This window comes from Giraffa tippelskirchi, chromosome 1 (genome assembly GCF_054371585.1).
Source record: "Giraffa tippelskirchi isolate mGirTip1 chromosome 1, T2T-mGirTip1v1.2.pri, whole genome shotgun sequence".
Lineage (NCBI taxonomy): Eukaryota > Metazoa > Chordata > Mammalia > Artiodactyla > Giraffidae > Giraffa > Giraffa tippelskirchi.
In genome coordinates, this window is record NC_137275.1 from 216,370,915 (window position 1) to 216,396,170 (window position 25,256).

Sequence of the window (25,256 nt, forward strand, 5' to 3'; positions counted from 1 at the left end):
TAGACAGGTGAAACTGGATAGACCTTAAGAGTTTGGGAAATAGATCAGGAAATGTGGTCCCTTACAAGGGCTCCCCTCCCTATTACTGTAGTATCAATCTCTTCTAACATGGGCTGATGACCTCTACTGACTTGAACCTGAACACAGAAGCGGTGAAGCCAAGTGGAGAAAGGAGGTGAACTTCCATCCTCAAATAGCCAAGTAACGCCTTGACTATCTCCATCCTGCTAACGAAGGTCAGAGTCCAGCCCAGCCAAAAGCCTGGAAAGGAAGCACAGAAGCATGAAAAACAACGTCAGGGAATCTCACGATGCTTTCAAATGGCAGTTCGGTCAAGGTGTGCGTTTAAGAGTCATAGATCAAGTGTAGCACTCGCTTTTTATGCTCTCTCTTCTGAGGTTCTACCTTACATAAACCTGGTGAACTGCAGAAGCAAGAAGGCATGGGGATCTCAGCGTGCATCTGATGAAATCCACAATGCCTCCGCGAATTCCCTTGTAGGTTTCCCCGCCCGATGTTCTCTGTGCCCAGGGAGCCTCATAACCTTTTATGCCATTCTTATAAAATGCTTCGTAGTTCCTTCTATCTTGGGTTTGAGAGGCCAGAAAATCCCAACTCAAGTGAGTGTCCTAAAGCCCAAGCGTGGCTGCCCCTGGGCGCAGCAGTAAACGCGGCTGGAATGGAACAGGGCCCTCCAACGTCTATTTCCACCTCTGATTTCCGTTAAACATTAGCTCCGGGGTCTGCGCGCAGACCCCAAGGGGCCGGCCTCCTGGAGACGAGCTTGGACACTCGCCCGACAGCCGCGGAGGGCCCGGGGCGCACTTCCTTCGGGACGGCGGGCGGGGACGGAGCCGACCGCCTCCCCTTCCCCGCCCCTCCCGCGCTCTCCCCGCCCCCTCCGCCTCCCCCTCCCGGGACCGCCGGGCGCCGCGGGGGTGGGGCCGCGAGCTGGCTGGGCGGCGTGGCGCTGCGGGCCGGGCGCCCGGGCTGAGGTGCAAGCGGACCCGCCGCAGGCTCGGGTGCGGAGCGGGGGCGCGCGGCGCGGCTCGGAGCGGAGCGGCCCGGCCCAGCCCAGCACGGCGCGGGCAGACGCAGCCGGCGGGTGGCGGTGGCGGCGGCTCCCGACCCCGCTGGTGCTGGGCCTCCGATCGAGCGCGGCCTCGGCCGGGGCGCTGGGGGAGCCTGAGGCGGCGGGCTGTAGGAGGAAGCGGCGGCGGCGGGCTCGTCCCGAGCCGAGCGCGCCATGTCTAGCGGGCCCCCCAAGGCCTTGCCGTCCACGGGGCCCCAGTCTCTGCGCGACATGCCGCACCCGCTGGCCGGCTCCAGCAGCGAGGAGGCCGTGGGCGGCGACAGCACGCCCAGCCCGGACCTGCTGACTGCCCGCAGCTTCGGCGACAAGGTGGGACGCGCGGGGCTGCGGGTTGGGAGACTGGTTGGGCTCCCGAGGGGGATGAAGGATCTAGAGCCCCTCTGGGCACCGGGCCGCGCCCACCCTGGCGCCTGTTTCCCGGTGGCCGGCGTGCCCTCGCCCCGGAGCCTTGGGAAGAAGCGTCTCCTCGCTGCCGCCCCCGCGGGGTCGCAGCAGCGCAGGAGGAGCGGCCAGAGCCGAGGGGCTGGCCGGGCTTGGCTGGTATCGAGAGCCAGTGACAGCTGGTGGGGAGGGGTCCCGCCTGCTCGTTGAGGCTGGAGGCGTGTGTGCAGTGCTCGGCGCCTGTGTCCGGGGATGGGGTCCCGGTTCCTCCATATGCAGTCACTTGTAGCTCCGCCAGTTTGCTGGGACTGCAAAGAAAAAAGAGTTAATGGTTTTCCGTGGTCTTAACTGCCAGAGGCTTCTTAACCCCTGTCTGTCACGTGGGGAGTGATCTTTGTTTAGGTTTACTGTGTGGCTGGGAGAGTCACCTGACTCAGATCCCCGCCGGCTGCGGGAGGAGAGTGCCCCTGTGGTTTTCTGTCTGGGGCTCCATTTACCTCTGACGGTCTCCCACACTGTTTAGGCTTGGCAGAGGCTAGTTTTGTGGCTGATGGGAAGAAAGGTCGCCCTTTGACCTCCTTTGTGTAGAGGGAGGTTCCTGATTTTCTTAGAGCAGCATGACCCTCCTGCTGCTTTGAGGGACGGGAGAGTCCAGTGAGGGGTTAGGGACGGCATCTCCCTTCCCCCCACAGGCATTTCAGCTGTGATCAGGACTCAGCAGTGATTGTATCAGCGCTGCTGTTGTGCCTTAGTCACTAATTGAAGAAATTAGAGTTGTTCTCAACACCTGTGATCAGGATGCTCTCTCCAAGTAAAATACTAAGTGAATGCCTCTTTTGTCCCAGTATGCTGGGTAGGATTGGGGGCAGGAGGAGAAGGGGACGACAGAGGATGAGATAGTTGGATGGCATCACTGACTCGATGGACATGGGTTTGGGTAGACTCCGGGAGTTGGTGATGGACAGAGAGGCCTGGTGTGCTGCAATTCATGGGGTCGCAAAGAGTCGGACACCACTGAGTGACTGGACTGAACTGAACTGAAATGAAATCAGGGGACCCAACTTTCTTTCCCCCTTAGATGGGAGGGCATGTGGTGGTGAGTAAAATGAGTGTGAGAGCACTGAGCAGTCAAAATAGCCAGGGAGTGGGACTTGATGAACCTTCCCAAGAGCTTTGTGAAAGCAAAGAGTAGAGTGGGGGGAGCGGGGGGAGGGACAGCATTAGGAGCAAGGAAACTTACAAAGCTAATGAAACCAATGGATTGAGCAACTGGAGGTATGCGTGTGTCTCTTTCTAAATATTTCTCTTTATTTTATAGAAGATTATAAACTATATTAAGGCTTCAGTAGCTTGGAAATACCTTGCCTATATTTGCTATTTGATAGGTAATTGTTGAATAATGATAATTTGTTGCTTTCTTATGGACAGAGAACTTAGTCCTGTGTGTGCATGTAGGATAGGAATTGAGGTTAAATTTCTGATTTGTTTCTCAGGTCTATATAGGATAGTGAATTAATTATCTATGGCTGTGTAACCAATTACTCCAACATTTAGCATCTGAAAATAGTGTCTGGGTCAGAAATCTGGGAGCAACTTAAATCTCGATGGTTCTGACTCAGGTCTTTCATGAGCTTCCCTTCAAGCTTTGACAAGGGCTGCAGTCACTGAAGACTGGATTAGGGGCTGGGGGGGAGGGTAGATTCCAGCTTCCAAGCTCACTCACTTGGCTGTTGTCAGGCCTTAGTTCCTTTCCATAAGGCTGCTTGAGGTGACAACTGATTTCCCCTGGGGCAAGGAATCCAAGAGATGGAGAGATGCCAAGATGCATAATCTCAGAAGTGACAAATCTGAGCCATATTCTGTTGGTCACACTGGTCATCACTGGTACAGTCTGGGAAGAAGGTATGAATCCCAGGAAGTAAGAATTGTTGGGGCCATCTTGGAAGCTGATTGCTTAATGAACCACTGTTGGAGGACACCTGACTCAGAAGTGTGGGCATTTTTGCTAAGTACTAGAAGGACAGATGCCCTGTACCCCCAGGATCTAGTTGGTGGCCATGAAGTCAAGCTTAAGTCTAATTACCCCTGGCTTCCTTTACAGGGACAGTTCCCTGAGAAAGACAGTCTTGAAGGCATTATTATTAATTATTGAAATATTTAATAAGTCTCATTAGAGCTATGAGGAGCATCAAAATGGCCTCACTCCCAAGGGCCTGATTTATAGTGAGCCTCTTTTCCTTAGAGGCTTATAGAGCAGTAGAATTTCTTTCTTGGACTGGAAGGAACATTTTCCTTGAGTCTTGGCATACACATATGTTCTCGTAACTCTGGAGAAATTTCTGCAGAGAGAAGCTTATCAAGCAACAGAGGTGAATCAGGACCCGTGGAAGGAAGCCTTCCCTTCGCCCCGGTTTCTCTTGCCCAGGAAATATCGGGGTCATTGGAGGGCAGGTAGGAGCATTGAGTGCTATGGTCTGTCTTTGCAAAGAAGCCTGTGTTTTCTTGCCTTTTGGGGCCTTGGGGTTGTGACCCTGGATGCCTGACTCATCGTCAGTTCTGGACCTGGAGAATGAGTGTTTGACAGGCTGCTCATAGTGCAGGGTTATTATATTATGCAGAGGGGAATTGATTTCTGTAGTGTTATGAATGGGAAAGCCTTGCATCTCAGTCCAGCAGACAATTCTCAGTGGCCTCTGGGGTTTTGGGAAGGAAGAAAAGACCAAATGTGATGGCCTTTTTACCCACAAAGTCTAAAATCATTCAAACCTTGGTGTGAAGGGCAGAATCCTTTCTATTGACCAAGGGTTGCTAGGAATTCTTTCGATGCTGGCTAAACTCACCAGGTCTTCTAGCACTATATCTTTTATCACCACCTGAAATGTAAATAAACCACTCAGCCCATTTCTCTTTTTTACTTTCACCTGCAAACCACTCTGGGCTTGCTTCTCCCCTATCTCAGCCTCGAGCTCTTGTGTTTCTCCCAAAACGTAACACCAAGTCCTCTCAAGCCCCACCTGTGGTTAACACCTCTACCCACATCCTCAACCTCTTCACTGAACTCTTCCACCTATTTCCTGCCCCCTTAGGTCACTGCTTCCCCTGAAGTCTTCAAAACGGAGGTATCTTTTCCTCTCCCCTCTGCTTATTTCAAGTTCAGGAGATGGTGGTTGGTGTCCTTTCTCTCCACTGCCTTTTAAAGACCACATGCTGCTCCTTTGAGGCTCATGTCATTGTATTTGCTCACTCAGAACATGTTTGAGGGGCTCCTACAAGCCAGGCACTGTTCTAGGAACTCAAGTCAACCAGCTGAAAACCCTTGCCCTGGTTGGGTATATTTTTCGTGAATACTATTTTATGTAATGCTATGAAAGGAAGTCAAACTGAGGGGACGGGGGAGTGATCAGGATCACTGGCTGTACAGAGGTGGGTTTGGGTAGACTTTATTGAGAACTTGAGATTTGAGCAGAGAATTTGAAGGAGGCGAGGGAGTGTCCTGGTGGAAGAAACGGCCAGAGCAAAGTCCTGAAGGCACCTGCTCAGCGTGTCAGGGGCTACCCTAGAAGCCAGTGTGGTTGGGGCAGAGTGCTAGTGGCCAGGCCTTGACCATGGGTAGAAAGGGGAGGGGGCCAGATGATCTAGGGCCCGGTATGCCACTCTCAACTTTTGCCTTGACTTGAAGTACCATTGCAGGGACTTGAACAGAAGGAGGGCGATACTTAAGTATTGAAGGATCACACAGGCTGTTGAATTGAGAATCCTTTATTTTACTGCTCCACTGAATTTAGTTTCCTTTCAGTCCTAAGGACAGTTTATAAACTGAGTGCAAATTGGCTGAAGAAAAGAAAAAAAAAATCTCTTGGCTAGTATTGAAAAGCCCCAGGTATTTTGGTTTCCGGAATGGCTGAAACGAGGTATTCAAACGATGCTGGGAGTCTCACTTTCCGACTCTTGGCTCTGCTTCCTTCTGTCTGGGTTAACTAGTGATGTTCTCAAGCCGGTGGAGGGATAGTCTATAGACAAGGTTTGCAACTCCAGCCGAAAGAGAGCACCTCTTTCCTGATATTAATAATTCCAGCCAAAGCTCTGGGCTAGAGTCTTGCGGCCTGAATTGGGTCAGGTGCTGAATCTTTGTAACTGATTGCCCAAGGCCTGGGCCAGGTCCTTATCTTTGGAGGGTAGAGAAGGGAAGTTTTTGTATGTATGTATGTTTTAACTGTGAATATAAATATAGATGAAGTATATAAATGTTATCTGTATTAATAAAATGTATCTATACAGTTTGAAGAATAATAAAATGAGCACTTATGTTCCTACTCCCACCCCCCAGACATAGAATTAAGGCATAGACTCTTACTCATATTTTGGAAGCCCTCTTTGTGCCTGGGAAGAAGGAGGTGGTTTCCGAAGCAGAGTCAGGATGCTACTAGGAGGAGGAGGAATGAATGAATGTTGGACAAGCATCTGTTGTTTCACAAATGTCCATTACAGACCTTCCACTGCCACCTTCTTCCCCGCTTCTTCATAACTTCCCTGTTTCTCTTATTCATTAAAATCTTTAAACATCCAGCTATCTTCTTCAATTATATCTTCACTGCAAGAACTCTGTCCAGATCTCTAAAACTCAGTTGCTTGACTTCTTATCTTTCACCTTCATCCTTTTTCCCAGTTCAGTTGCCCTCTCCTGTGGCCACACCCTCGCACTGTAACACCTACAGCTGTGCCCACTCTGAAACAGTGCCATCAGATAGCCCTTATCTTGCCTGTCCTGCCAGTTGCTGAGAACTGCCTGCACCTGTTCCCCAAAGGCCTGTGCTCACCGGTCTCCTTTAGATTCCGTGGCTCAGCGTGTCAGTTTCTTCTGCCACTGTCCTTGACGCAATCCCCTCACTCTCTTCCTTCTACATCCAATCCGGGTCCTTCCGTTTGTTCCTGTCTTTTGCCTGAGCCTTGGGGGGGAGGTGCCTCGAGAGCTGCTGCCAGTGTAGCCTCACAGCTTCCAAGCACAGTCAGGGCCTTGGTGATGTTGGGCTTGTTGTTGTTGTGTGTGCTCAGTCGTGTCTGACTCTTTGCGACCCCATGGACTATAGGACCCCACCAGGCTCCTCTGCCCATGGGATTTCCCAGGCAAGAATACTGGTGTGGGTTGCCATTTCCTTCCCTAGGGGATGTTGGGCTGGGCCCTCCTTTCTTTCCTCCCAATCTGCACCGTGGCTGATGGAAGCTTTGCTCCTCATACTTTGCACCCCACCTCCACTCCACCCTCTCATTCTGCTGTTGTCCTCACTTTCTGCCTTAGAGAAGACAGAAGCTGCTGTAAAAGAACTTCCTTTCACCAAATTCAGGATGATCAGAATCTGTGGCCACCGTTCTGTAGCCCCCATCCGGGTTGCAGTAGAAGAGATTCTGAGGCCCATCCTGGACTATATGTATAGTCCACCCGCTCTGGTCTCTCAGAGACCCTGCTCTTTGTTGGCCTGCCTCACTCCTGTGTCTTCACACTCCCTGTCAACTGGCTCATTCCCATCAATTTTTTAAAAATTAAAAAAAAAATTTTATTAAAAATATATTTTTAAATTGAAGTATGTTTGATTAGTTCAGTTCAGTTGCTCAGTCGTGTCCGACTCTGTGACCCCATGAATCGCAGCACGCCAGGCCTCCCTGTCCATCACCAACTCCCGGAGTTTACCCAAACTCATATCCATTGAGTCGGTGATGCCATCCAGCCATCTCATCCTCTGTCGTCCCCTTCTCCTCCTGCCCCCAATCCTTCCCAGCATTAGGGTCTTTTCCAGTGAGTCAACTCTTCACATGAGGTAGCCAAAGTATTGGAGTTTCAGAATTAGCAGTGCATTTCAGGCATAACAAGCACAGCGATTCAGTTTATGTACCTATATCCATATGTATCTTTCAGAATCTTTACCCATACAGGTTATTAAAAAGTATTGAACGTAGTCCCCTGTGCTGTACAGTAGGTCCTTGTTGATTTTCTGCTTTAAATATACTGTTGCGTATGTTAATCCCAAGCTCTGAATTCATCCCTCCCCCACCCTTTTTCCTTTTGGTAACTGTAAGTTTGTTTTCCACGTCTGCAGGTCTGTGTCTGCACTCCCATCAGTGTTTAAACGTCCTCAATTTGCCTCTTGCTTCTAAAACAAAGTAAGAGCAAAGGGAACGCTGATGATGCTTCCTTCTCCATGTCGTGCCCTATTTTGTGACTCCTCTGCAGAGCCAAACCTTTTGAAAGTTCCTAACCTCTGGCTTACTCAGCCTACTGCTGTCTGGTTTCTGGCTTTACTTCGGGTCCCCGGTTACTTCCTTATTGCTAAATCCAGTAGGCACTTCATAGCTTCGTCTTCCCTGGTCTCTTGATGGGTTGAACAGCACTTGATCCTGCTGAGTAACCCCCTGCTTGAAACTCTCTCCTCGCTGGGATTTGTGTTTTGGAGTGTACGCTCTGGAGCCAGGTTGTCTGGATTTGAATCCCAGCTCCACACTGTGTAGTCTTTGTGACAGTAAGTTATTTAACCTCTCTGAGCCTCAGTTTCCTCCTCTGTGAAAAGGGGATAACAGAAGTAAGTATCTCCATCACAGGGTTGATACGAAGATGCAGTGAGCTCATACTTAGAGTAGTGCCTGATGCATAGTGAGCCTTGAATAGCTGTGAGGTGGTGGTAGTGGTATTTGTTATTCCCTGATACTGACCTCTTCCCATTTTCTTGGCACATTTCTGTCTACTCTTTGTCAGCTTGAGTATTGGTTGTGGTCTGGTCAGAGAGTTAAAGACTAAAGCAGGGTTTTTCAAACTGAGAGACTATAACGCAGGGTGTTAATTACATTGGTGCTGGAAGACATGTTGAAGTCATGCGGAGGACAAGGAGGTAACCCAGAGCCTAGGACTAGCAGGAAGCTGCAGTCACCCAAGGGGCAGGGATGGGGGGGCAGGAGGAGGTGAGGTCAGCAGAATCCAGGAGCTTCTGCAGGAACTAGACCATGGCTGGACAGCTGAGCCAGTGCAGAGACCACAGGAGGAGGGAGCCTTGGAGAGGAAGCAGCTGCAGCCAGGGATGCTCTGTGAACCAGAGAGGAGGGGTTAGGGTGGGGGAGAAACACTCTCTGGCTTCTCTCCTCCTCCTGCTTAAGGTCTTTCATCTGTAGCATCCATTGGCCCCAACAGCATCCTTGGTGGACACGTGATCCTAGCAGAGCCAAGTAACCAAACAGAGATTTGCTCAGATGGCTGCTGGGGGGAAAGAATCTCTCTTTTTGTTAGATCGTGAGCCATTGTTCCCTGTGATGTGGAGAGTGGAGCCAGAGAGGAATGTGGAGTTGGAGAGGAAGATGGGGACGATCCCTGAAGATCACTTAAAGCCTGGATCCTCCTGTGCCAGCCGTGCCTGGAGCCAGCACTGCTGCCCAGGCATCCTGGTTATAGGAGGTCATGATGCCTTTCTAAAAAGTTAATGTTTATTTTTGGCTGAGCTGGGTCTTCGTTGCTGCATGCGGGCTTTCTCTAGTTGCGGTGAGTGACGGCTCCTCTCTAGCTGCAGTGCATGGGCTTCTCATTGCGGTGCCTTCAGCAGGCTCAGTAGTAGGGATGCAGGGGCTTAGCTGTTTCTGCGTCGTGTGGGATCTTCCAGGACCAGGGATAGAACCTGTGTTCCCTACGTTGGCAGGCAGATTCTTAACCACTGGACCACCAGGGAAGTCCCATGATTGCCTTTTTGTTTCTACTGTTTTCAATTTGATTTGTCCCTTGAAACTTAAAAAAAAAATGACCGATACATCTACTTTAAAACATGAAGTGAAAATTAAATTTTTCTTTGGGAGTATGGAAAGGAAGGTGCTTAGTTCCTCTTGGTCAGCCCCACTACCGGATATATTGTAAATACAGAGTGTATTGTCAGCTTTGGTGGCAGAGGTGTGTTTTCACCAGGTCCTTGAAGCTCGAGGAGGCTTTCAGGTGCAGAGTGGGGAAGGCATCATGCGCCCAGGGAGCAGCTTGAGCAAAACTCCTGAGATGGAAAAGACTCGTGTCCACTGGGGTTGCGTTGGGTTGGGTCGTGTGTCGAGAGTGGGTTTGGAGAGTCAGGGTGGGGATCAGGGAGAGGGGAGGTGGGAAGACAGAGCAGGAGGAGGCTGAGACTGCTTTGGAGGCTCTGATGTGGAAGTTGTATTTCTTAGGCAGTAGCCAGCCTGTGAGAATGTCTGAGCAGGGGAGTGTGTGATCAGTGCTTGGGATGGGGAGGGCCTGGCAGTGAAAGAGCTAAGTTAGAAAGGTGTCAGTTTGGTTTAGGTTGCCGTTGTGGCCTGAAAGAAGAAAGATGAGAAAATGATGACTAGTTTTGGTGCAGTGGGGATGCCTGGTTTTCTAGTCTGAGAGACTGGCGCCCTCACTGAGAGGGAGAGCACAGCTGGGAAAGCACATGTGAGCAGGTGTAAAGATGGCTGGAATGCAGCATGAAGTCAAGTTGGGACAGCTTGTCTGAACCCTGCTGCTAAAAGCCCACTCAGACTTCAAGGTTTAGCATATGTGCTGCCTCCAGGAAGCTCTTCTTTATTATACGAATGTGTAACCCCAAGCAATCCAAAGTGAGATGGGCGTGGAAGATGCAGAGGTTGAGGTCAGAATTTAAACAAAGTGGATTTTAGCATCAAATGGAAGGCAGGAGGTCCTAGCAGTTTGTAGGAAGAAAGGTGGTAGCTTGGGGGAAAAACAGGGTTGAGGAAAGGTCTTTAGGATGGGAGAGGGTCAGGGATTAGTAGAGGTTACAGGGAGGAAGACAGATGTTCCTTGGTAAATGAGAGTCTCTCGGAATAAGTACATAAATAACAGCTTGGCGAAGGTGCAGTAACTCATATGTGAGCAATTGGGTTTGTTTACTAGACCCTGGGGTGGGGGGTCATACGCTATCTCAAGTTTGCCTTGCCCACAGAATTCCTCATTTTGGCTGCCACAGAGCAGGGATCAATAATTTGTGTGTGTGTGTGAGTTGGGGCAGGAGGGGACAAGGGCACGAGTGACATGCAGGAAAGGTGTTTCAGGACTCTCATTTGAGAAAAGGCACAAAGGCAGGAAAAGCATATGGCATCTTTGGGTGTCAAAGTTCGGGCACTTCTCAAAACCTGAACCTCTTGAGTATCTGTTACACGCCTGGCTCTGTGCTGGATGCTGGGGATATTGAGAAAGATTAAAAAAAAAAAAATCTCTCAGGACTTCCTTGGTGGTCCAGTTGTTAGGACTCTGCACTTTCACTGCAGAGGGCAAAGGGTTCGATCCCTGGTTGGGGAACTAAGATTCTACATGCTGCATGGTTCAACCGAAAAAAAAAAAAAGGTCTGTCTCCTGAGAGAGTCATGGTTCAGTGCAGAAAACCCTAGATATATTCACTGGCACTGTGGCCTTGGGCAAGTTCGTTAACCTTGTAATGCCTCAGTGTCTCCTTTGTTAAATTTTGGATTATTTCACAGTAGTGTTCTGAAGTTTAGAATGGTGTCTGGCACATAGTAAGTACTATGAAAATGCTAGGTGTTGTTACTGCCTTAGAAGCAATAACTGGGGGTCCTGGGAGCCTGTACAGAACATGCACTTCAGTTATCCCCACCCTGGGAAGGAGCTGGGTCTTCAGACAGCAGCCCTTGTCAGTTACTGGTTGACCACTGCATGGATGTGGTGGTTGAGCATTAATCTCTGAGCACTTTTCCAGCCTGCACGTGGATGGGCAAAGCAGGTTCAGTCCTGGGGGAAGCAGTTGGGCCAAGAAGTGTGGGTGCTGGTGGTTGGAAGTCAGGCCAGTGGGCACTGAACTGGCCAGCGAGAGGAGACAGATGGGCACACATGGCATCTACACGGTTATTATGGAAATAATGTGTAGGGGTTGGGGTAAGGAGTGATGGTGCTCAGGAGCGTGGTGACTTTTCCAAAGGAGATGCTATTTAAGCTGGGGGGTGAAGTAGATGTTTCCCAAACGGACAGGAAGGAGGGGTAACTGGAGCAGAAGAACCAGTCTGTGCCAAAGCTTAGCAGTATCTTTTTGCAGGAGTGGTGGGTGGAGGGGAGGCAGTTTCAGGAGGGCTTTGACTCACTGGATTCAGGGGGTGTACTGGTCAGGAGATTCGTTTGCAAACAATAGAAACCCAACTCACACTACTTTAAGCAATACCATATGCACAGGCCATTAAAGCCACCTTTTAGAAACATAAAATGTAGTGATTTTTAGTATATTCACAAGGTTGTGCAGTGGACACCATTATCTAATTCCAGAGGGTTTTTGTGACCCTCTGGACCCCAGAAAACTCTTCATTCTCATTAGCAGACACTCCATTTCCCCCACTCCCAACCCCCCGCAATCACTAATCTACTTTTGTTCTCTATGAATTTTTTTATTCTGGATATTTCATAAAAATGAAATTATAGAATATGTGGACTTCAGTCTAATGTTTTTAAGGTTTATTCATGTTGAGTGTATCAGTACTGATTCCTTTTTATGGGTGAATAATATTCCATTGTATGGATAGACTACTTTCTGTTTACCCATTCAGGAGTTAATGAGCATTTGGGTTGTTTCTTAGATACATATGGTTGACCCTTGAATAATTTGGGGATTAGGGTGCTGACTCCAACACAGTTGAAAAGCCACATTTTAACTTTATAGTCAGCACAGTTCTACATCCATGGTTTCAATCAACCTTGGATTTTGTAGTGAGAAAAATCCAATAATAAGAGGACCCACATGTTGTTCAAGGGTCCACTGTATACTTAAAAAAAAAAAAGACACTAGAGTTCCTGGTGGTCCAGTGATTAAGACTCCATGCTTCCAATGCAGGAGACTTGGGTTCGATTCCTATTTGGGAAACTCGGATTCCAGCTTCCCTGCAGTGAGGCCAAAAAAAACACAAAAAACAAAAACCCATGAAATACAATTTATTTAATTTTCTATAATAATTTTGACATTTGAAGTTAGTAGTAGTTTTAGACATGAATGTACAATGAGATGGTTGTAAATACCCTGATTTTTTTTTTAACCACCTCAGCCATTTTTAGGTATATAGTTCAGTTGTTCAGTCGCTCAGTCACGTCTGACTCTTTGCAACCCATGGACCGCAGCACGCCAGGCTTCCTTGTCTTCCACCGTCTCCCAGAGTTTGCTAAAACTCATGTCCATTGAGTTGGTGATGCCATCCAACCATCTCATCCTCTGTCGTTCCCTTCTGCCTTCAGTCTTTCCCAGCATCAGGGTCTGTTGCGGTGAATTGGCTCTTTATATCAGGTGGCCAAAGGATTGGATATAGTTCATAGTGTTAAGTATATTCATATTGTTGTGAAACTGATCTCCAAAGCTCTTCATCTTGCAAAACTGAAACACCATACTCATTAAATATAACAACTCTCATCTTCTCCCTCCCTCCAGGCCCTGGTAACTACTATTCTGCTGTCTTTATGAATTTGAAGCCTCTACTTTAGATTCTTCATATAAATAGAATCATACAGTATTTGTGTTTTTGTGACTGGCTCATTTCACTTAGCAGAGAAGGCAATGGCACCCCACTCCAGTACTCTTGCCTGGAAAATCCCATGGACGGAGGAGCCTGGTAGGCTACAGTCCATGGGGTCGCTAAGAGTCGGACATGACTGAGCGACTTCACTTTCACTTTTCCCTTTCATGCACTGGAGAAGGAAATGGCAACCCACTCCAGTATTCTTGCCTGGAGAATCCCAGGGACGGTGGAGCCTGGTGGGCTGCCGTCTGTGGGGTCGCACAGAGTCGGACACGACTGAAGTGACTTAGCAGCAGCAGCAGCAGCATTTCACTTAGAATAACGTTCTCAAGGTTCATCCATGTTGTAGCATGTAACAGGATATTCTTTTTTAAGACTGAAAAATATTCCATTGTATGTATATACTACATTTAAAAAATCAGTTATCCATTAATGGGCATTTAGGTTGCTTCTACCTCTTGCCAGTGCTGCAGTGAATGTGCAGCTATCTCTCCAAGATCCTGCCTTCATTTCTTTTTTGGATGTATAAACCCAAAAGTTTATATATAAAAACTGGATCATATGCTAATTCTATTTTTAAAGTTTTGAGAAGCTTCCATACTGTTTTCTATAGTGTTTGCACCATTTTACAGTCGCACCAACTGTGCACAAGGATTCCAATTCCTCTGCATCCTCACCAGCACTTATTTTTTTCTGTTTTTTTGGTAGCGGCCATCCTAATGACTATGAGGTTGTATCTTGTGGTTTTGATTTGCACTTCTCTGACTAAGGATGCTGGGCATCTTTTCATATTCTTGTTGGCTGTTTGTATATCATCTTTGGAGAAATGTCTATTCGAAATCAGATTATTTGATTTTTTTATTATTGAGTTGTAGGAGTTCTTTTTATATTCTGGATATTAACCCCTTATCAGATATATGATTTACAGATGTTTTGTTGCATTCCATAGTTTCCCTATTAATTCTCTTGATTTCATCCTTTGCACAAATTTTTTTAAGTTTGATGTAGTCTCATTTGTCTGTTTTTGCTTTTGTTACCTGTATTTTTAGTGACATATCCAAGAAATCACTGCCAATTCCACTGGCATGAAGCTTACCCCCCCTGTGTTTTCTTGTAGAAGTTTTGCAGTTTTGGGTCTTAGGTTTAGGTCTTTAATCCATTTTGAGTTGATTTTTGTATACAGTGTTAAGAAGAGGATCCAATTTCATTCTTTTCCATGTGAATGTCCAGTTTCTCAGTATCACTTGCTGAAAAAATTATTCTTTCCCCTTTGAGGGTGTATATACTTTTAAATATAATTTCTTACTAGAATCAATAGACTGTATTAATACTTGAAGTGCTAACGTGAATTTTTGTATGTATGTTTGAATGGTTCCTCTGTATTATGTGCTGTGGGAGGCATTATGTTCCTTGGGAGTTAAGATACCTACATTTTGGAAATAACAATTGCCTGGGACAGGTCAGGGCTCAGACATTCCAGGTGAAAAATGTCTTACTGGATATATAGAATAAAAATGCTTGTAGAATAATTTTTTTATTGTGAAAATGAAAACCTAGACCTTCTTTTCAGGCTATTTAATTAGGCAAGAGGTATGTTCTCAGGAGGGCTGGTGGCTCAGTGGTAAAGAATCCACTTACCAATGCAGGAAGGTCCCCTGGAGAAGGAAAAATGGCAACCCTTTCCAGTACTCTTGCCTGGAAAATCCCATGGACAGAGGAACCCAGCAGGCTACAGTCCATGGGGTCACAAAAGAGTCGAATACTACTAGCGACGAAACAACAACATTCTAAGGAATTAGGCTTATCATCTTGACGAAACAACAACATTCTAAGGAATTAGGCTTATCATCTTGCTGCGTCAGCATCTGTGCTGCAAAAATGCAGCATAACAGCCTTTTCTCTGCACTGTCCGGTCCAGTAAATCTTGTTTATTTCATGACTTGCCTCAGCACCAGTGAAGGACGCTTGGACTTTTTGTTCATTCCTCAGAGATTTATATGGGCCTCTCACATGCCATGCTTGGGGAATGCAAAGATGAACAGATGACCTTACCTTCTAGCCACTCAAGGTCCAGGAAGGGAGACAGGGAAGTACAGGTGAGTCATTGCTGTTTAACATGATGACAGGGGTACATGCTGAATGCCATGGGGGTAGTCAGAGTAATTTATTAAAGAAATTTTTGAGTGAAGCACGTTGGAAGGAGGTCTTGGGTTAGCTATTAAAGATAACAACTGCATTTTGCCTTCTAAATTAGTGTTGGGATTTCAGTGATTCGGATAATTGTTTTTTGGCCTGAGTTAATAGTAGATTTTTTAGTCCTTTAGCTTTTATTATATGCATGTTAATGCAGTGACTGTTCTTTACCAGTGTGTGTATATCCAAGATTGGCCATGTAATTTGTGGAGCCCAGTGCAAAATGAAAATTCTTACCCCCATGTTAAAAAAATTTATTAAGAATTTCAAGATAGTAATAGCAGAGCATTAAACCTAGTGTGAAATCCTTCTGAGCGTGGGGTCCCTGTGAAGCTGGCCCTGAGTGTATCCTTTGGACATCCTGGTTTCCAGGACATTAAGAGGTTAAAATCAGCTCTTGCCCATCTCAGTCTTCTGATTCAGGACTGTTGCCATTCTGGGGGTATGCTTGCAGTGAGTCGGGGTCCCCCAGGCGGGCTTCTCCATTCTGGGTTGACTGTGGGGCTTGCCCGGAACACTCCATCCCCCAGTCAACATCTATACTAACTTAACACGGTCTCTTGTATGCCCAGACTGTCATGTTTAACATCGGCTTGGGACTGTTGTCGTGTCCTTAACTGTTGCTTCTCTTTTCTTTTCCTTTTGTTCTGATTTCTTCCCCATTGAGGGTGTCCCCTCCGTTATCACCTTTACCCAGAGATGATAGTAACATGCGTCTGTGATCATTACGAACCTTCAGGGAGCACTTTTGGTTGGGAGCCATACTGCATCCTCCCAGAGCACTCCCCTAGCATGCATTTACTGTCTCATTTTCCTTGGACAGCTGGGGAAGTACAGGCTTTGAAAGGTGAGGTTGCATTTACATCTTCAAGGTCACAGAGCTAGAAGAGAGTGGGGCTGGGATTTGAACTTGGGTCTGTCTGGCCTTAGAGCTCACTCTTCACCACCACAACTGCTGCAAACTGGCATGGTTTTCCAAACCCGCTCCCCACTGTTTTGAGCGTTTATTTGCATTAGGCACTGTAGGTTGCGTTTCTTATGCAAAACACAGTTTCAGGCCAAGGAAAATGAAACCAACCCCTGTGTGTCTCACTCTGTGTCTCTTCCCTCATCTCAGTTTCTGGCTTTTTCCAGCCTCTTCCTCCTCCCCTACTGGCTCCCCTTGTTAGAGAAGTCTCCCAAGGCTCGCTGCCTCCTGCCCGCTCCCTCGCCCATCCCCGTCAGGCTCCTTGGATGACCTCGCCGTCTGCCGCCTCTTGCCTCAGCATCCAGCCCCACGGGCCAGGTCCTGCCTCGACCACTCACAGCTCAGGGAGAACTGCAGTGGCTGTTTTTGTGCCTTTTAACAACCCAGGCCTTTACAACCGCAGAGGACTCCGTGGTCTCTCCCTCCAAGACCCTCTCTTTTCAGTGGAGGAAACTGTGACTCGGAGAGAGGAGTGATTTATCAGATAGGGTCACCCAGCTGGTTTGTGGCAGAGTTGAGGTTAGGACCCAGGTTTCCAGACCCTTGGTTCAGGGCTCATTTTCCTTGAGTGATACCGTTAACTAGCTTCCCCTCAATGCTTTTTTCCTCTGCCTTTTTTTTCTCAGGGTCTTAAACTCTGTTCACAGCCCAGTGCCTGGCACATAGTGGATGCTTCATTCACTGGATGAATTAATTCTCTCCTCTCTTCCTTCCCCTGCTCTGCCCGTGCTTCTCTGGGCCCTCCTCTCTTTCCTTCTAAGCTCCAACAGTGAGCCCATCCAGCCATGCTTCCTGCCCTTTGCTAGTCCCTTAGGTTTCATCTCTGGATGGACTTTACTACTGCAGCAGGGCTAAGGACTCCCACATCTTCCTTTCTAGCTTTAAACACATCTTTCCAGGTATTTCTGTGATTCTTGTTTTTAGCACGTTATAATCTCCCTATGGTGAAAGTATTTGAAACCACATCTTTCTTTGCCTCTTTTTTTAAACACCCTGTTTTTGTCTATAACATCACTTCTTTTTTTTGTTGTTTTGAAAAAAAAAAAAAGATACAGGGCCCAAGTATTAGCAAGAGCAGATTTTTCCTAAAGATGCAGGAATCTAGGTCTTTTGCCTGTAGGCAGCGGTGTGCCCTGATGTGGCCGCTCACTTCTGTGGCCTGCATATCCCCAGCCACACTCGTGTTGTGTTTTCAGAAGAGAAGCTTCAGGTCAGAGAGGAGTTCATGCGAGCAGTCAAGGAGGTCTGTTGCCCCGGCTTGTCACTCCAGGTCTTCTTTACTCCAGTGTCATGTAACCGAGGTGTGATCCCCTGTAACTGGTCTCAGGATTCAGTGAAGCTCAGGTTCTCGATGAAAGTGATAGGTAAGAAGCGGATTTATTTAGAAAGAAACACACTCCACGGACAGATCGTGTAGGCCATCTCAGAAGGCAAGAACAGCTGACATCACTGTTCTTTAAGTGTCCTTCTTCATTTCCATTGTCATTGTGAATATCCTAATCAGGATGTATGTAGCTAAACACTCATCATCCGAGGACTTTTTAGACAATGCTGTTGCCTGGGCCCCATCTCAAGAAATTTGCATCCAGTGAATCTAGGATGGTCCAGAGACCAGTATTTCTTAAAAAGGGTTTTCCAGAGAATTATAACGTGTAGCCAAGATTGAGATCAGTTGCTTTAAAAGGATCCTCTGATTCACTCAGAGGGAATGCGCCCTCAGGCGTGTATTTCCTACACTGTACTGTAAACTCCTTGAAGGCAGGGGCTCTGATTGCTTAATGCTGTAATGGCAGTGCATGAACAAAGCCTAGGATGGGGTGAGTACCCAAGGTCGTGCTGACTCAATAAATAGACACGTGCACAAATGTATTTGTTGCAATATTATTTTTAATGGCAAAAGATAAGGAGCCTAAATATCCACCAACAGGGAGCTAGTTTTGTAAACCATGATAATCTTTAAAATGTATTAAAAAGAGTATACACACACACACTCATATGCAGTAATGGCAAGATACAGTAAATAAAAAAAGAAGCATCACAGACCACAAGTGGCCTGCTGTCACTTGTGTGCGTGTGTAAGAGTACTGCAGGTGTGAATGTGCTCACCCGCCTCGGAAGGGTGCGCTGACGCTTCTCAGAAGGTGGTTCTCTGACCCTTTGAGAGTGTAGTCTTCCTTCCTTGAAGGCTCTCTGACCAAATCAGAGAGAAAGAGCCCTCCTCCTCTCTTCCTAATTTGGTTAGTAATAGCTGGTATTGATGAAAAAGGGAAAACTTGACTAACCCTTGTGTAACTTTGTGTTTCAAATAGACAAACAATATATACACCGTTGATACTGTGCATAAAATGGATAACTAACGAGAATCCGCCATATAGCGCAGGGAACTCTCCTCGGTGCTCTCTGGTGACTAGATGGGAAGGAAATCCAAAAAAGATATATGTATATATGTGGCCAATTCACTTTGCTGTACAGTAGAAACTAACACAAAATTGTAAAGCAACTACACGCCAATAAAAATTATTAAAAAAAGAAACATGGGGCTTTTTACTGGCAGTCACGTGGGGTGGGATGTGTACGTTGTTCCTGCCTGGAAACAATTAAAACTGCGCAGACCTGAAGAGGACACAGCTAAGCTGTTAACTGAGGGGAGAGAAGAGACAGTGCTCTTCTGTAGTTTTTTGTTACTATTTATTTATTTTTGGCTTTGCTGGGTCTTCCTTGGTGTGCGGGCTTTTCTTTTGTTGTGGAGAGTGGAGGCTACGCTCTAGTTTCGGTGCACAGGCTTCTCGTCGCGGAGGCTTCTCGTGTCGTGGCACGCAGGCTTCCGTAGTTACGACCCACAGGCTTAGCTGCTCTAAAGCGTGTGGAATCTTCCCGGTCCAGGAATCGAACCAGTGTCCCTTGCATCACAAGTCGGATTCTTAATCACTGGACCACCAGGGAAGCCCTTTTCTGTAGATTTTAATCTGTTCTCTTCATATACGGGTGAATACTGGCTCAGAGTGAGCTTTTACCCTTTTCTCCCAATGATCATTCAATTTTCTGATCTATCTTTTTTTCCCCAGGGTTAAGACATTTTTTCTTTCCTGCTTCAAGTCACCGAGGAGGAGCAAGACCTTGCCTTGTTTCACCAGCTGTCCGGACCTTGTCAGACCCTTGATTCATGCTCCTGCCCCCACACTCCCTGACCACAGGGCTGCTGTGGACCTTGCCTATCTCCATGAAAGAGAAGCGTTTTTAGCCAGTGATGTCAGCTCTTCTCCTCCCAGTTTTCCTCACAGCAGTCCTTATCCTGGTGAGGGGCTCTGGGCTTCATTCAGCTTCTTAGAGAGAGGGGTGATCAACCTACAAACAAGTGCAAATGGAAGACGTGGTACAAGGGGGTGGTTATGTTAGGGATGGAGAAGGAAATGGCAACCCGCTCCAGAATTCTTGCCTGGAGAATCCTGTGGACACAGGAGCCTGGTGGGCTGCTGTCCATGGGGTCACACACAAGTGGACACAACTGAGGCGACTTAGCGTACATGCATGCATATATTAAGGATGGACCGACAGCTCTGTCTGAAACAGTGCAGTGGACTTGACTCCCAGGTCTTCTGGGAGGCTTGGCACATTATTGTAGGTATCTATGGAGCTTTCTGAGTAACCTAGGTAGTATTTTGTATAGTATTTTAGACTGGACTGTTTAGATTTTTAGACTGAGATCCAAATTTGGGGCTAACGTGCATCTACAGATTTCTTTTTTCTTTCTTTAATATTTATTTTTATGTATTTATTTGGCTGTGCTGGGCTTTAGTCCCCGGCATACGAGATCCTTTTAGCTGTGGTATGTGGGATCTAGTTTCGTGACCAGGGATCAAATCTGGGCACCCTGCATTGGGAATGTGGAGTCTTAGCCACTGAACCACCAGAAAAGTCCCCACAGATTTCTAAGCATGTCTCAAGTGCTATGGTTGGAGCAAAATAGTCACATCTCCACTATCAACCTGACTCTGAAGAAGGTACCCACTGTTTTTTGTTTTTCTCAAATCATTCTTCTCTTGGACATGTGAGTGGAAAAGGATAACATTCGTTAAAGACACACCACAGCGTCCCAAGATTATAAGTTGTATAAGCAATGTTTGCATTCTATATAAACCAGTTTTGGTATCACATAGCTGAATATGTTTTCAGGTATTGACCTTGACAGGCTGGCTGCTTATTTAAAACAAAATCACAAGACTGTCCATTTTAAACTCTCTTGCAGGTTAAATTATGATGAAACTGACAGAAGAGTCTTGCTGTTGACTTATTCATGAATCAGGGAAACTTCATTTCTCTGTAGGTCTGTGATGTTGCAGGAAATGGATAGAGAGAATCTGTCCATTATGAGAAGCAACGTTGCCAGCAGCATGTGGAATAAAGTTTATTTGCTCCTCTGGTTCCAAATCAAAGTAATTTCAAACTGTTACATTAGAGAAGTTAGAGTAATGTAGGTTTGAAGCAGGCACAGCTGAGTAGAAAGAAAAAATGGAACCTTGAGAGTTAGACAAGGGAGTCCTAATACAATCACTTACTGGCTGGGAAGTCACTTATCTGCCCTGAACCTCTGTTATCCTGTCAATAAAATGGGAATTATAGTGCATGCATAACCTGCTTAGTTGCACAGTTATGTCCGACTCTTTGGGATCCATGGACTGTAGCCTGCCACGCTCCTCTGTCCATGGGATTCTCCAGGCAAGAGTACTGGAGTGAGTTGCCATTTCCTCAGCCAGGAGATCTTCCCAACCCAGGGATCGAACCTGGGTCGCCTGCATTGCAGGCAGATTCTTTACCATCTGAGCTACCAGGGAAGCCTAGTAAGGTGGTTCTGATAACTTAATGACATGCATAGAGGGCCCCAAAAGCTGTTCTCATAACTTTATTTATTTAGTTATTACTTTTGGCTGTGCTGGGTCTTTGTTGCTGCGTGGGCTTTTCTCTAGTTGCAGAGAGTGAGGGCTACTTTCTGGTTGTGGTGTGCAGGCTTCTCATTGTGGTGGCTTCTCTTGTGAAGCGTGAGCTCTAGGGCATGCGGGTTTCAGTAGTTGTGGTGTATGGGCTTAGTTGCTTCCTGGCACGTGGAATCTCCTGGATTGGGGATCGAACCCAGGTCTTTGGCATTGGCAGATGGATTCTTCACTGCTGAGCCACCAGGAAAGCCCCATAACTGATCCTTGTAATTGATATGAGCAACATATTTTAGATGACTACAAACATTCCTTGCCTGTTTTGATAGGTACCAGTGGTAGGCATATGTGCATCATGTGGTGTGTTAACATTCAGAACATAATAATATAGGTGAAAAGAAAAATGCTTCCTAGACTATAGCAAGGTTGTATAGTTAAGAATTTTTTATAAGACTACACAGTAGAAGGAAGAGGAAACAGACCCAGTTCTACAGAAAGAATGCATGAATTGTGGGAAAGAAAACCTCGAGTCAGCTTTAGGCTTATTTTCTGCAGTTCAAGGCCAGATTATAGATAGCTTTAACCAATAAACAGCTCGTAATAAACATTCACAATCATGTCATATTTACATTACCATTGATCTGATTATTGCCATGACTTGATTATGGTAGATATTTTCACTTCCTCTCCTTTATTTGATTTTCATTTTGTTTGAATAAGAGCAATTACTCTTGGCTCATTCAACATGATGCTAAAAAGGAAAAGAGAGATCTTTCTGATGTGTGAGCTATATACCTTGAGAAGAAAGGTCTGTTTCAGCTGGCAAGAAAACAGAACTCCCTCCTAGAGGAAATAGATGAGAGGAACCAGACCTAATCAGGAAGCTCATATTCCATTCATTTATTCATAAAATATTTATTCAGTGCCTAGCACTGTTCTAGGTGCTTCTAGCCAAATCCCCTTTGGACAGACCATTGCATTTCTGGGCTTTTCAGGTTCCTGTTTATCTTCCTCTGCCCCAAGATCAAAAGATAAAGTTCTAAAATAAAAATTACTGTTAATTGCAGCTTCTTATTGCCTGTATATAGAGAAGCTATTTATTTTTGAAATTTTATCATGCACTTAACCACCTTATTGAATTCCTAACATGTTTTGAATCATTTTTCATTTATTTTCTACTTGGAAATACAAGAGAATCATATACTTTGCAACTGAATGCTTCTTTCCTAAAATATATTTTTTTTCATTTTATTGCACTGACCAAGATCCATGTAAATTCTTAAAATAGTGAGGGCATTTTTATCTTGTTTCTTGTTGAATGGAATATACCGAGTATTTTCTCATTAGATATGTTTGCTGTTTTCTTATCAAGTTAAAGCTTTCTTTTTTGTATTCACTGCTTACCAGTTAAAAAAAATTAGGAATGGAATTGGGTTTAATAAAATGCCTCATTAGCATCTATGAAAATTATTTTTTCTACATTGATATTTTAATATAATTAATTTCCCAATACTTATTTATACTTAGGATGAGTCCTACTTAGTCTTGGATTCAGTTTGCTAATATTTTGTGTGGAATTTTACTTTTATTCTTTATTTTCTATTTATTATGCTATCTTTTTGTTTCTTTCTCCTTTTCCTGACTCTGGATACATTGATCAAGTGTGCTTTTGTTCAATTTTATTTTCTTTCAAGTTCTATTTCCTGTTTCTATTTGACTAATGTCTATAATTATATTCTTCTACCATAATCAAGGTTTAATTAGTATCTGTAACTTTCTCCAGAATAAGGAGAGACCTTGGGTTAGTTTTTACTTCCTCTTTTAGGTTTTAGTGAAATTATTGAGTTCCTGATTGTGATCAGTTTTGTTTTTTTTTTTTAGATTAATGCCTCTTCTATTTTATGAATTCTTTTTAACAGTTGAGTCAAATTTCACAGTAGCATCAGCTCTCCCTTAAACTAATGTTATCTTTCTCAAACAAATCTTTATCTGATTTATTTTTCATTATACTGTATTTTATGTCTGAGAGTAACTTAAGGAAAAAAACACAACCATCCTGATAATATATATTATGTAACAACAGCTGAGTGGTATATATTATTCTTTTCTTGTCTGAATGGTAATTTGGCTGAGTATTTCCTCTTGAGATGTATATAGAGATTGCCCCACTGCCTTCTTTTCCACTTTGAAAACATAAATTTAAAGCATTGTTGAGAAGTAACTTCTTGGGGTGTAATTTATATAAAATAACTGTGTCATTAAAGTGTGTGATTCAATTAATTTTGACTCTTGCATATATACCTGTGGAGCTACTATCACAATCCAGATACAGAGCATCACCTACAAAGGTTTTCATGCACTTTTGTAGTTCATATTTTCCCTCACCTTTGGCCTTGTTAACAACACTGATCTGCTTTCTGTCACTATGTTAGTTTGCACTTTCTAGAATTTTGTATAATTGGAATCATAAAATATATACTCTTTTTGTCTAGTTTCTTTCAACATGATGACTTTATATTGTTGCTCTATCTATAGTTCTTTTTTTAAAAAAATTATTGAATATATTTATTCACTCATTGAATGAATATAATCACCATCTGTTTGTCTGTTCACTCATTAATGAATATGTAGGTTGTTTTGAGCTTTGGGCTGTTACAGATGAAGCTCCTACACTGAAGAGAGGAGAGCAAACTAACCTTTAAAGCAAACAGAAGGAAGAAAATAAAGATCAGAGTGGAAATTAATGGAATAGAGGATAAGAAAACAATAGAGAAAAATTAATAGGGCCAAAATTTCATTCTCTGAAAACAGTCAACAGAATTGGCAGCCTTTAGCTGGAATTCACCAAGAAAAAGAGACGATTCAAAGTACTAAAATCATAAATGAAAGAGTAGACATTCCTGACCTTACAGAAATTACAAAGGATTATAAAGTAATAGTGTGAACAGTTCTGTGTCAGTGAATTGTATGACTTAGATGGGATGGACACATTCTCAGACACAAATACAGCTGCTGCGGACATTCACGTTCCTGTCTTCAGTTGGCAGGTGCTCGTTTCTCTTGGGTAAGTACCTAACTGGTAGAGTTGCGGTGTCCCCAAGTCCCAGCAGCTCCATGTCTTTGCTGAGACTTGGTATTGTTTGATCAATTCTAGTGGATACATGGTAGTGTCTCATTGCCGCTTTAGGTTTTTTTTTTATGTGGTTACTAATGATGTTAAACCTATTTGCACATGCTAATTGGTCATTTGTATACGTTTTGTGAAGTATCTTCAAATCTTTTGCCTATATTTATTGGGTTGTTTTTCTTATTGAGGTATATACATATCTATCTATCTATTGAATATAATATAGATACTGTATCTATATATTGAATATAATATGTATACTGAACTAGTTACATATTCTTCTTTTAAAAATTACTTTATTGAGGTATGATTGACATACAGAAAGCTGTATATGTTTAATGTATATAATTTGAGTTTGGAGATAAGTATGAAATTGTCACCATGCTACTGCTACTGCTACTGCTACTGCTAAGTCACTTCAGTCATGTCCGACTCTGTGCGACCCCATAGATGGCAGCCCACCAGGCTCTGCCATCCCTGGGATTCTCCAGGCAGGAACACTGGAGTGGGTTGCCATTTCCTTCTCCAATGCATGAAAGTGAAAAGTGAAAGGGAAGTCGCTCAGTCGTGTCTGACTCTTCGTGACCCCATGGACTGCAGCCCACTAGGCTCCTCTGTCCATGGGATTTTCCAGGCAAGAGTACTGGAGTGGGTTGCCATTGCCTTCTCCATAGTCTATGCCATAAACCTGTCCATCATGTCTAAAAGTTTCCTCCTACCCTCTTTATATTACTATTACTAATATTGTTATTTGTAATAAGATCTACCTTCTTAGCAAATTTTAAAGTGTACAATACAGTATTGTTTTTTTTCTTTTTAATTTTTTTGTTTGGCCATACCTCACTGCATGCAGAATTTCCCTGACCAGGGATCGAACCCGCACCCCCTGTAGTGGAAGCGCAGAGTGTTAACCAGGGAAGCCTCACTACTGTTAACTATGGATGCTATGCTGTACATTAGATCTCTAGTACTTTCCGTCTTGCATGATGGAAACTTTGTACCCTTTGACTAATACCACCCCATCTTCCCATTCCCCAGCTCCTGGTAGTCACCATTCTACTCTTTGCATCT

General features: G+C 45.0%; 1 protein-coding gene across 6 annotated transcripts in view; it reads left to right on the forward strand.

Annotated features, from left to right (window-relative positions):
• Nucleotides 1-964: 964 nt before the first annotated feature.
• SNX30 (sorting nexin family member 30) overlaps nucleotides 965-25,256 on the forward strand; it is a 117,104-nt gene continuing 92,812 nt past the window's right edge. For all 6 annotated transcript variants that reach the window (XM_081527079.1, XM_081527101.1, XM_081527094.1 and 3 more), the window contains exon 1: nucleotides 965-1,402. In XM_081527079.1, coding sequence (XP_081383205.1) covers nucleotides 1,247-1,402 — 156 coding nt within the window. In that variant the 5' untranslated portion in view covers nucleotides 965-1,246. The remainder of the gene's footprint in view (nucleotides 1,403-25,256) is intronic.